This window comes from Talaromyces rugulosus, chromosome V, assembly GCF_013368755.1.
Source record: "Talaromyces rugulosus chromosome V, complete sequence".
In the NCBI taxonomy this organism is placed as follows: domain Eukaryota; kingdom Fungi; phylum Ascomycota; class Eurotiomycetes; order Eurotiales; family Trichocomaceae; genus Talaromyces; species Talaromyces rugulosus.
In genome coordinates this window covers 3,559,103-3,571,569 of record NC_049565.1, presented here as the reverse complement: position 1 = coordinate 3,571,569, position 12,467 = coordinate 3,559,103, and the positions used below count along the sequence as shown (strand labels likewise).

Below are 12,467 nucleotides of genomic sequence, written 5' to 3'. Positions count from 1 at the left end.
AAAGAAGATCCTCTGCTGCCTTCTAGCTACTTTGCTAATTATCTCATTCTCTAACAAGGATATCTCTATATTAAGCTGTATCTGGCTAACACATACTATTAATAATATAGCTACTGGTACACTACAATCTACAGTGTAGAAGAAATTATTAAAGAAATCACTCTTAAAAAAGGACAAGTCCGCTGCTGCTCTTCTTTTTACAAAAAAGTGCATACACTCTCTCTCCTCTACTAATACTAATAGAGACAACATCAAGAATAAAGATGACAATGATGATAAAGATAACAAAGTCAATACTGTGCCACTCAACACATCAATCTTCTCGTCCTATTATAGGCCTCATGCGTGTTTTTTAAAAACACATTTTCTGCCTTACTAGTGATACCTACGGTTATTGAACCATAATCCTAATCTAGAGTGCCCTAGTCCTAATAATAAACCCTGCCCCTAGTGCAAGAGATTGAAAAAGTCTATAACTAAGTGCTACCTAGTAAGTTTCTTTTTTGTTTGTATATTTCCACAGGTGTTGACATTTACTAGATTCTTACAAAGCAACTCGACTAGGCTATTATAACTATAGAATTAGTGGCAATCTATGCTGCCAGTTGAGAGAATGCTATTAAGATATTAGATATAGCAATATATTATTAGTCTGATCTTTATTTAGCTAAGCTTTTAACTGATATAGATAGTTCTACTTCTACTGTAGTAATATAGAGTAATTTATCTATTATTATAACAGTAGATCTCTTAGCTACTGCTTAGCAGTCTATAAGCTAATACCTTACCTCCTTTGATAATCTTATATTAGGTGTTGCTGCCCCATATAGACCGACTATATCGCTCTATATACAATATGGATTACCTGTCTCTAGTTATAAGGAACCTTTTAGTGGTTATAGTGCTAGGTTCAATCTTAAACTCGCGCGCCTGCTGGCTAGGATACATAAGGCAACTCGCGCCCTTGGTGACTATCTCTACTATTAGGGGTATGTCTGAAAAATTCTTTCTTATATAGTGATGCCGCGGTCTTTAGGCCTGAATTAAAATGTGTTTGCTTGCTTTTTAGAGCTTTTTATAAATATCTTAGTATTTTGGTGTGATGCCTTACAGGGCTTATATTTAGATACCCCTGGGTAATTTAGATTTATTTTATTCTTTATCTTTTTTACGCAGCATATGCAGCCTTTAGACCTTTAATAGAAAGTCCCTTTTATTCCTCTTCCCTTTAGTTTACTAGCATAGTTCCAATATAGTTTGTCCTTTAGCTTTCTTTTGTAAATAGACATCAAAGGCTTCAGTTTCTCTGATAGTTTCTTCTAGTTCCTAGATAGCTTTCTTAATCAGCCACCCTTTCTACTAGACTATATATTCTATTCCCCTGTTTTTCTTCTGGTTCTAAATTATTCCTTAAATAGTATACTTAGGTTTGCTATCTACTAGTACTGGTCCTAGGGAAGTATAGTTCTTAGTGTTAGTGTAGTACAGCTCTAGTAAAGAGATATAGAAAACTAGATAGATTTCTTTATATCTTAAAGTAAGGTTAAGTTTGTATATATTTAATCTCTATATATTTACTATTTGGAATAGGCTTAGATATCTATTAGCTAGTTTTTTATTATATTGGAGCGAAGCTATATTTTTTGTCTAAAACATAACTTATTCTCTGATTTTGAATTCCTAATAGATTTTTTCCTAGTTATAGTACTTTATTTGTGCTTCTTTAGCTTTTTTTAAGTGTTTCTAAATGTTTGCCTGTTTAATATAGAGCTCTTCTATCTAATTTATGGTATGTAGCTCTCAATTCTTTAGACTTAAAGAAGCGTCCTTAGGAATATCTATTCTTAGATCTTTCTAGAATTCTATAAAGATTTCTATTAAAGATTACTCTATGACATTATACCAACTATTATTGTATACATTCTGTGTCAGTGAGATCCACCATAGCTAATCTATCTATTTATAGTTTGTATAGCATTAGAGGAAGTATTCTATTGTCTAATTCTAGTACTCTGTTTATCTATCCATTTGTAGATAGACTATTATTGATAGTTTCTGGATTATCTCTAGGTAGAAGCATATAGTTTGCTAAAATTCATTAATAAATAGCTTATCCCGATCTAAGATAATATACTGTGAGAAAGTAATCTACTATACTAGATTCTCTAGAAGTAGCTTTACTAGTCTTTTAACTAATAACACTTTCTATATCGGCAAGTAGATAGTGTATTTTAAGAATAGGTTTGTCAATCGGTTCAACAACTCGTCACCAAGATGTGAATCGGGGTGGGTATTCTGCTAACAGAAGACAAGATGAGAACGTTGTGTAAGGCAATCCTAGGATAAGTAGAGTACTATCGCAATGATAGGCTGCAAAGTATGTTGAAGAGTAATAGTAATATGCTATTTGCTTGAGAGAATAAAACACAATGAGCTAGATACATGATGGTAAATGAGTGTCCTTATATAGCTGATCCTAAACATAGCGAGCATAGTCGATGCTCTGTTGGCTATGTTGTTGACATATCCAAACATAGTCTGGCTATGTTTGGCTATGTTCCCTGCATAGTCACGTGCCATGGTGCACTTCCACTGACATGGTGCATGCGCACCGCTGGGGTGCATCCGCACCGGGTGTACTCGCACAGGGTAGGTGGTTCTGCACTAAGTGTATTTGCACGGAAATGGTGCAGCCGCACCATTTAGGGTGTATGTCCACCTGGTGTGTCTTCACTAAACCAGTGCATCTGCACTGTCCAGATCACGTGAGTTCTCGTGTAGTCACTTCCGTCTTCGTTCCTACAATTAGCAAGTCTACTCCATAGGAGTTTCAGGCAGCTTGCTTATGTAAGTAGCGTCCGCTACTTATCGATTGGCTGAGCGTTCACGATTCTTATGACAATCCCCTCCTTCGAAGGCTGGCGTCCCGACAGTCACATAAATAGTCGCAGGCCCCCCGTCGCATAGGTAGGCGAATTTCTTTCTTGTTAACATTCTTGGTGGTGATGTTCTGACCATGTCGTCAAAGCAAAACATAAATACGAAAAACCTTCGGCTGCGTATCGAACAGTCTGGTATTATTCTGCCGATTCCTTGTCATCGTTGTGCAGTCCAAGGGAAGGTTTGCATTAAATCTGAAATTTCGAGTCGCTGTAGCGAGTGCGTTGGTTTTGGTCGCTGCAAGTGTCGCGATATGGCCTCGTCTGACCTGGCGTGGAAAAAGCTCATCAAGGCTCAAGAGAAGATTGAGGCCGATGACGATCGGTTGAATGCTGAGCTTGAGGCTCTCCTTGCCAAACGGGCTCGTTTGCATAAACAAAGGAAACTTCTCCGAAAGCGTGCTGGAGAATTTATTCAAACGGATATAAAGGATGTGGAGGAGTTGGAGCGTTTGGAGGAAAAGGAGGAGGAGGAACGGAAACGAGAGGCCGAGCTGCAAAAATCAAACGAGATGATTGCGGCTGCCATCCAGGAGTTTCCCGTGTCGTCTAACAACGAGTTCGACCACGTCCTCTCCGAGTTTCTTTCTGGCGAAACGCTCGAATCTTTTCGGGGCAGTTCAAGTGCCTAACTGGTTCCCATGAGTTGTGTTCCGGTCCGTATCCTTTCCAGCTGACTAAGTAAAAGATTCTTCCTTCCACTAACTTTCTCTTTAGAATGTTTTCAACTTCATATTCATCCTCGGTTGCTTCGTCGTTACTGTTTTCTGGGTTTTCGGTTGGTTCCAATAATGAGATGTGAAATACTGGGTGCACTTTCATTCTTGCTGGTAGTCGGAGTTTGTAATTGTCGTTAGCGAGTTTTTCTTGAATTGTGAAAGGTCCGTATTTGATAGCGTCAAGTTTGTTGCTTGGTCTCTTGCTTGGAATGTTGAATTTTTTCTGTCCAATTGTTCGTCGTAGTAAGTAAACTTTCTCCCCCTTTTTGAGGATTGGCGCGTCCTCGCGCTTCTTGTCGTAGTAGGTCTTCATTCGGTTTTCAGCCCACTTGATGTCTTTCGATATTGTCTGATGGAGTGCCTGTAGTTTGTTGGCTTGTATTATCGCGGCTTCGGATAATCCTTCTCGTGGTACTTCAGACCATGTCATTCTTGGGTGTCGTCCAAGATTCGCAAAATGTGGAACTTGTTTTGTCGTAGCGTTTTCTGCATTGTTTAATGCGAACTGTGCTAATGGTAGTAGTTCTACCCAATTGTCTTGTTCCCAATCTAAATAGTGTCGAAAATACTGTTCAACTGTTTGAATCATTCTCTCGGACTGGCCATCAGTCTGTTGGTGATTCGCGGTTGATAACTTGTGATGCATTCCGCATGCCTTTGCAATTGTCTGCCAATATTTGGATGTAAACAACTTGTCTCGGTCTGTGATAAGTTCGTTTGGTAATCCGGTCCATACAAAAACTTTTCGTAACATAAGTTTTGCACATTGTTCTGCTGTCATATCCTTTGGTGTTGGTTCTAAGATAACATATTTCGTAAGTCGGTCGACTGTTATCATGGCATCGGTGTAGGTAATTCCTGTTACTGGGTCCTTGGACTGCGGTAGTCCTTGGATAAAGTCAACAGTGATACTTTTCCATGCTTCTTCTGGTACTTCCGGTATTTGCATTTTTCCAAAGGGTTTGTGGTGTACTGCTTTGTTTCTGTTGCATTCGTCGCAGTTTCTGATGTAATTCTCAACCCTTTTTCGGACATAAGGAAAGTAGAATGTTCGGGTAATCATTTCGATTGTCCTTTCAACTCCTTGGTGTCCTTTTGTTGGAGGATCGTGGTATCGCTGAATGACTTCCGTAGTCATATTCTGCGGTACTCTGATCATTCCATTCCATATCGCTAAGCCTTTCTGAACATTTTTCGTAACTTGTCCGGCTTGTAATTCTTCTTGTATTTTTTGATCCTTGTTGGTTTCCCGATACATTCGTTCGTAGAACGGATCATCGTCAACAACTCTTATTGCGGTCGCAATGATCGCATTGTGATTGTGGCGTAGAACTCCTGATTCTTCTTGCAGAATGTTTGTCTTGGGGGGTTCTATCCCGATTGCGTAATCTGGTCGTCTGCTTAATGCGTCTGCTGCTGCATTTTGTTTTCCTGGAATATGTTCAATCCTGTAATTGAATTTGGCTAGTTCTTCGGCCCATCGTATTTGTCTTCCAGATAATTCTTTTGTTGTCGTGAAGTACTTCAAATTGTGATGATCGCTTTTGACGATTACTTCATGTTTTGCTCCTTGGAGATAGTGCCGCCATTGTCGAAATGCTTGAACTATCGCGAGTAATTCTCGGTCGTGGACGTCGTAGTTAACTTCCGCCGATGTAAACTTTCTCGAGTAGAATGCGACAATCTGCGTTTCTCCTTTTTCATTGATTTGTTCATGGATTGCTCCAAGAGCATATCCAGATGCGTCTGTTCGTAGAATGCTTTGTAATTCTGGGTTAAACAGTTGTAATATTGGCGCAATTTTAACGAGTTCTTTAACGTTTTCAAAAGATCGTTGTCTTCTTGCTGTCCAATCGAATGGTTCGTCTTTTTTCAGCAATTCTGTCATTGGTGTTGTAACGTCTGAGTATTTCTCAAGATATCGTCGAACGTATCCGCTGGCTCCAAGAAAAGATTGTACGTCGTGGACGTTCGTTGGAGTTGGCCATTCGAGGATAGCGTCTAATTTCTCTTTCGGTATTTCTAGTCCGTTTGTTGTATATACCATTCCTAGGTAGTTGACTCGTGTGGTGTCGAATTCACACTTCTTGATTTTGAGAGTTAATCCTGCTTCCATGAGTTTTGTCATAACCAGTCGTACATGGTTATCGTGTTCCTTGGGGTCTTTTGAGTAGACTATAACATCATCGAAGTATACTGCAACGAAGAGGTTAAGGTATTCCCGTAGGATGTGGGTCATAAACCTCGCGAATTCTGCTGGTAGCCGTTTGAGTCCCATAGGCGCTACTAGCCATTCGTACAGTCCCAAGTCTGTAAGGAATGCTGTTTTCCAGATGTCGTCATTTTTCATTCGTAGGTTGTAGTATCCCCATTCAACGTCGAACATTGTCATGATTTTTGCGCCTTGCAATAAATCTCTCTTCTGTTCCTGGTGTGGTGCTTTGTTTGCGTCGTCTTCGGTCATATTGTTTAATTTTCGGTAGTCGATGACCATTCGTGGTGATCCGTCGCGTTTTGGTACAAACATTGCTTGTGCAGAAGCCTTTGCTTTTGATTCTCTGATGTAACCGGCTGCTAAGAATTTCTCAATGAATTCCTTAGTAGTTCGGAGTTCATCTTGTGAGATTTGTCGTTGCTTCACTTGTGGTACTTGTGCTCCTTCCTTGAGCGGTATCTCTGCTTCGTATTCTGTTTCGTGTTGTGGTAGTCGATATTCTTTCTTCACAAATAATTCGGTAAAGTCCCGATATTTTTCTGGTAGCTTGTCGAGCACTTCCTTTAGTTCTTTTTCGTAGATTTCTTTTGGTTTCTTTCGTGTTTCAATTTGTCGGCCTATTTCGTTTATTTCTTCAGCATGTTTCACCTTCAACTGCTGGTTCGGCTTGATCCCCATCTGCTCTGTTTGCAGCGTTTTCAGGTCTATTGACACCGTCTCGTGTTTCCAGTCAATGACAGGATTATGTTTCCGTAGCCACGTCATTCCGAGTATAATGTCGAAATCCTTTCGCTCGAACGGACTTAAATCCAGTTGGATGCTTTCTTCGTGTTCTCCTGATTTGAGTGTGATGTTTCCAGTTCGTCGTACGAATCCTTCGATCGTGATTTGTCCTTCAAAATTTTGTACAGTATGCCATAGGTTTGTCTCGTGCGTTTGGATCCTGTTTTTCTTGACGTATGCTTCGCTAATGTAGTTCGTTGATGCTCCCGAGTCGAGGAGTAGTTTGGCTTCGTGTCCGTTGATTGTTCCCTTGATAATGATCACAGTTTCTCCTGTCTTGATAGTTGTGGCAATAAGGTGGTGTCCCTTTCTGTGCCTCTCAAGGTATCGTTTCTGTGATAGAACAATTTCGGTCCAGTCTTCATCGGTGTAGATGACTCGTCCTTCGTGGTATGGACATTTTTTCGCGTAGCACTGGTCAGTTTCGATGCTATTATGGAAAGGGTGCCAAATTTCTTCTGCGTAGCACCAACATTCGTTCCAGCCCTTCGGGCAGTCCGGGATGGGTTGATAGATGATCATCGGTGCCGTTGGCTTCCATTTGTTCTTTTCCTTTTCTTCGAGGTGAGTCGGACATTTTGACTCATAGCATTGCGTCCAGTGTATTTTCTTGTGATGGTGTCCTCCATATTGTGGGTAGTACATGCATGAACATCTTTCGGTATGCCCAAGCATCGGGTGGCACAACCGTGTTCCTTTGGTGAGTGAGACGTATTCGAATTCGTTTGCGAGTGCGATGTTCTTTTTTCCGTGCATATCGCATTTGTGAAATGTCCACTCGTGGCATTTTTCGCATTCGAGGATGTGTTGTCGGTATGTCTGAATAGAGTCTTCCCAACATACTGGTTTGGGTGGTTTGCAACTGCATTCTCGTTTTGGTTCTTCGTAGTCGATTTCAGGGAATTCTTCTGTTGTTTCGGAGTCTTCGCTGTCTGTTTTCAGTTCTTCTTTGCTTGTTTCTGGAATCTCAATTTTTATTCCTGGAACCGTCGTGCTGGTTCCTAGGACTGAATCCCATTCTTTCTTTGTGATTGGTGGTCGTTTCTGGAACAGTCTGATTGTTTCATTTGCTTGGTCGATCGCCCTTGCGGCGTCTCTTCTGAGGTTTGTTGTTCTTGTTAACTGTGAATGTTGCGGGGTGTCTGATTCTCGATCCGAGTCCTCGTGGTCAACTTCTCTGTCTTTTCCACCGTCTCGAAACGTCAGGGGGTGTCGGCTTTCACTTCCTGATGAAAGGTCATCAATACGCCGTCCAGCGGTTTTGCTGTATTGGTCTTCTCTGCGAGGTTCTCTGATCGGTCCTTTCTCTTGACCTCGTCGTAGGTGAGGTTGCGCTTCTTCCGGGTTAGCGTCTTCTTCCTGGGGTGGTTCCCTTTCTGAACTCTGTCTGAGGCGTCCCTTAGATTGCCCAGGGCTATCTTCTTGCTCGAATTTCTTGAGCGATTCGTATATTTCCTTTTCTAGTATCGGTCCCCAGAAGTCCTTGACTTCGTCGACCTGTTCATTTTCTGACTCCTCCTCCTCACTGTCCGAGGGGGTCACAATTGTCTGGTGTATGGCCGCAACTTGTTGATGGACTGTTGTTATTTTTTGAGGGCTGACGTTACCGTTCTGTTTGTTTTGCCCTGATCGACACTGTCGTGCAAAGTGTCCTTTTCGTCCGCACTTGTAACAAGCTTTGTTTTCCTTGCGCTTGGCCATTTCTTCCTTACTGATCACGTTGTTGAGCTGCATCTTGACATCGCCGTCCTTGTCGTATTGGGTTCCTCGCTTTGCCGATGTGTTGGCATACTGAGGGAATCCTCCAACTTTCTTCCATCTCTGAAACTCCTGTCGCTTCTGTTTGATCTCGAACAGTTTGTTGTCAATCTTGACCGCCATCTCAATGAATCTGTCAATGTTGTCGGGTCGGTCGAGTTTGATGAGTTCCGTCTGGACTTCTTCCTTGAGCATGTTCTCAAAGGTTGCGATTTGAATAGCATCATCATAGTGTAGTGGTGTTACTATCTGTCGGAATTTGGTTGCCAACTGCTGAGCGGATCCGGTCTGTCGTAGGTATCTTAGTTGTCTTTCCGCGGTCCGTAGCTCGTCGATGTTTCCGAACGCTTCTCCAAGTTTCTGTTTGAACATGCCGTAGTTCGAAAACAGTTCCCTGGTGATAGTCCCCCAACTACTTCTGTCGGTAGTGTACAATTCACTTAGCATGGGTTGTATCCATTCTGCTGCTGCATCGGTAAAGCATGATGCCACAAAGATCATTTTCTTTTTGTCATGGGTGATCTGGTTGGCTTCGATATGCATTTCCATGTTGACCAAAAATGTCTTCAACTTAGATCTAGTTCCGTCGAAGGTCATGGGTTTTGGTAGTTTGACCCTGTTGCCGGCTGTTCCAGCTTCGCCAGGTGGTATAGCCATGACTTGAGCTTCGAGTTGGTTGACATGATCGTCTCTTTCAGCGATTGCAGCTTGCAGTCTTTGAATGTGTTCATTCATTTGATCGATGACTCTTTCCAACGTGGTGAATCTTTGCTGGGTTTGCTCGTCGGGTTCATCGTCACTGTCTTGATCGACTGGTCTTGCTTGTCTTGCAGGTGGGCGCGGAGTTGCCGGTCCTGCTGCTGGTGCATTGCTATTTCCTGCCATGATTAGCTCGTTAGTAAGGTTTGATTGCTTACCTAGTTCTCAAAACTTCGTGTTATGAGGGTGTTTTATTGTCAATCGGTTCAACAACTCGTCACCAAGATGTGAATCGGGGTGGGTATTCTGCTAACAGAAGACAAGATGAGAACGTTGTGTAAGGCAATCCTAGGATAAGTAGAGTACTATCGCAATGATAGGCTGCAAAGTATGTTGAAGAGTAATAGTAATATGCTATTTGCTTGAGAGAATAAAACACAATGAGCTAGATACATGATGGTAAATGAGTGTCCTTATATAGCTGATCCTAAACATAGCGAGCATAGTCGATGCTCTGTTGGCTATGTTGTTGACATATCCAAACATAGTCTGGCTATGTTTGGCTATGTTCCCTGCATAGTCACGTGCCATGGTGCACTTCCACTGACATGGTGCATGCGCACCGCTGGGGTGCATCCGCACCGGGTGTACTCGCACAGGGTAGGTGGTTCTGCACTAAGTGTATTTGCACGGAAATGGTGCAGCCGCACCATTTAGGGTGTATGTCCACCTGGTGTGTCTTCACTAAACCAGTGCATCTGCACTGTCCAGATCACGTGAGTTCTCGTGTAGTCACTTCCGTCTTCGTTCCTACAATTAGCAAGTCTACTCCATAGGAGTTTCAGGCAGCTTGCTTATGTAAGTAGCGTCCGCTACTTATCGATTGGCTGAGCGTTCACGATTCTTATGACAAGGTTGATAATGACCAGTATAGCGTCAACTGTCATTCCCTATCATCCCACAAATAGCAATCCTGTTATAAAGTCTATAATTATTATTTTAAATAGTTTTAATGGAACTAGTAACAGCTTAAGTAGCTTATACTGCCAATGTCTATATACCTTGATCTGTTAATAGATAGAATAGATTTGGATATAGTAGTCTATATTGGCTTTTAATACTAGCTAATAATATTTTTGATAGATAGCTACTATAGTGCAGGCTTTTCTGAAATAGCCTCTCTATACATTATCATAGTTATTCTTTATAATTTCTGACTGTAAGGCCTTATTAGATGGCACATATGCGGCCCTCTTATACTAGAGAAGATTATGCTTCTTAATACTCTATACTAAACCCTTGGCCTATCCTATATAGAGTTCTTTTGACTTTTTCTATATAAAGACGTCCCTTTATTGATATTTTTAAAGAAGACTCTCTATGTCAGGTTTTATTTCTGAATAGGCCATCTTAGTCCTTATAGCTTCGGTCGCTAGGGACTATGGTACTAAGAGTTCTAGATCCCCTGTATTACCAGCAATAGTGTTTTTATCTATAAAGGTATTTTCTTCTTCAGGTCTGTAGACATTTTCTTTATTAACAGTAAAAGATATCCCCTAAGCTTTCTGTACTTACGCCAGCACATTCATAAATAATTCTTGATTATATAAAGAGATTAGGTTTTGTTCTTATTTCCTAAAATAATCTCTTCGCAGCTTTTTCTACAGGATTAGGAGTATCATTATATCTTTTTTAACACTATCTATATAGTCCAGACAATAACTTAGCATATTTATAGGGTTTTTTGAACCTAGGCAGTATTCTATATTAAAATTAAATATTGATAGATATTCTGCCCATTAAGCCTAACACCTGTTGAGTTCTTTAGTGATAACAAAGTACTACAGGTTACTATAATCTATCAGGATCTTAATTATATATTAGCTATCTTCTAGGTATTACTACTAGTACTTGAAAGCTTCTATTACTATTAGAAGTTCCAAATTATATACTTTATAGCGCACCTCTAGTTCCTTAAGCTTCCAGGACTAGAAAATTATTAGATACTATTAAGAATTCTTAAACAGCTAAGTAATTACCGCTCTTAGGGCTCTGCCCAAAGTATCTATTTCTATACAAATTAAGAGCGCTGGGTTATAATTGTCAATCGGTTCAACAACTCATCACCAAGATGTGAATCGGGGTGGGTATTCTGCTAACAGAAGGCAAGATAAGAAGTTTGTATAAGGCAATCCTAGGATAAGTAGAGTACTATCACAATGATAGGCTGTAAAGTATATTAAAAAGTAATAGTACTATGCTATTTATTTAAGAGAATAAAATATAATAAGCTAGATATATAATAGTAAATGAGTGTTTTTATATAGCTGATCTTAAATATAATAAATATAGTTAATGCTCTATTGGCTATATTATTAATATATCTAAACATAGTTTGGCTATGTTTAGCTATATTCTTTGTATAGTCACGTGCTATAATATATTTTCACTGATATGGTGTATATATACTGTTGGGGTGCATCCACATTGGGTGTACTTGTACAGGGTAGGTGGTTCTGCACTAAGTGTATTTGCACAGAAATGGTGTAGCTGCACTATTTAGGGTGTATATCTATTTGGTGTATCTTCACTAAATCAGTGTATCTATACTATCTAGATTATATAAGTTCCTATGTAGTCATTTCCGTCTTTATTTCTATAATTAGCAAGTCTACTTTATAGGAGTTTCAGGCAGCTTGCTTATGTAAGTAGCGTCCGCTACTTATCGATTGGCTGAGCGTTCACGATTCTTATGACAAGAAATAGATATTATATATATCTAAAAATATTATACAAGCTTTTTTACTAAAAATATATCTAAAAAAACAAATCTATTAATTCTAATATTAGCTAAAGCTTTAATACAAATTAAATATCTATTCTTAGCTAGCTAAATAAATATAATTATACTATTCTTCTCTCTTTCTATTAGCTATAAAAGATCTAAAACTTTATTATCTATATTTAATATACCTAAAAAAAAGATTTCTTCTAAATATAGGTATTTTCTAACTCTTTATCTATATTATCCTTATTTTATTTCTCTAAAATCTTTAGATTTAGAGCTTTCTTCTTAAAAAAATACTTATCAATATAGTGACTACTTAATTTATAATTAAAATATTTATCTTCATTTATTAATTTCTTCTTTTCTTTCTAAAAAAGCTATAATTAAAAAACTTTATTCTTTAGCTTTAATTCTCTAAAAATATTTAATTAATAGCCTCTCTAGCTATAGCTTTTACTACTCCTAATTCTATAGCTATAGATATATCATTCTTCTTTAGTAATCTACTTAAGATAGTTAATAATAATATAATATCCTTATATAAAAATCTAATATAATATTATTAA

General features: G+C 39.3%; 1 protein-coding gene across 1 annotated transcript; it reads right to left on the bottom strand.

Annotated features, from left to right (window-relative positions):
• Positions 1–1,743: 1,743 nt before the first annotated feature.
• TRUGW13939_09756 (uncharacterized protein) lies at positions 1,744–9,290 on the bottom strand (the record flags this gene model as incomplete). The annotated part of the gene is made up of 2 exons (XM_035492876.1): positions 1,744–1,779; positions 6,309–9,290. Coding segments are annotated over 2 exons (3,018 nt in total), but the record flags the coding sequence as incomplete, so codon positions are not given.
• Between the last annotated feature and the right edge of the window lie 3,177 nt (positions 9,291–12,467).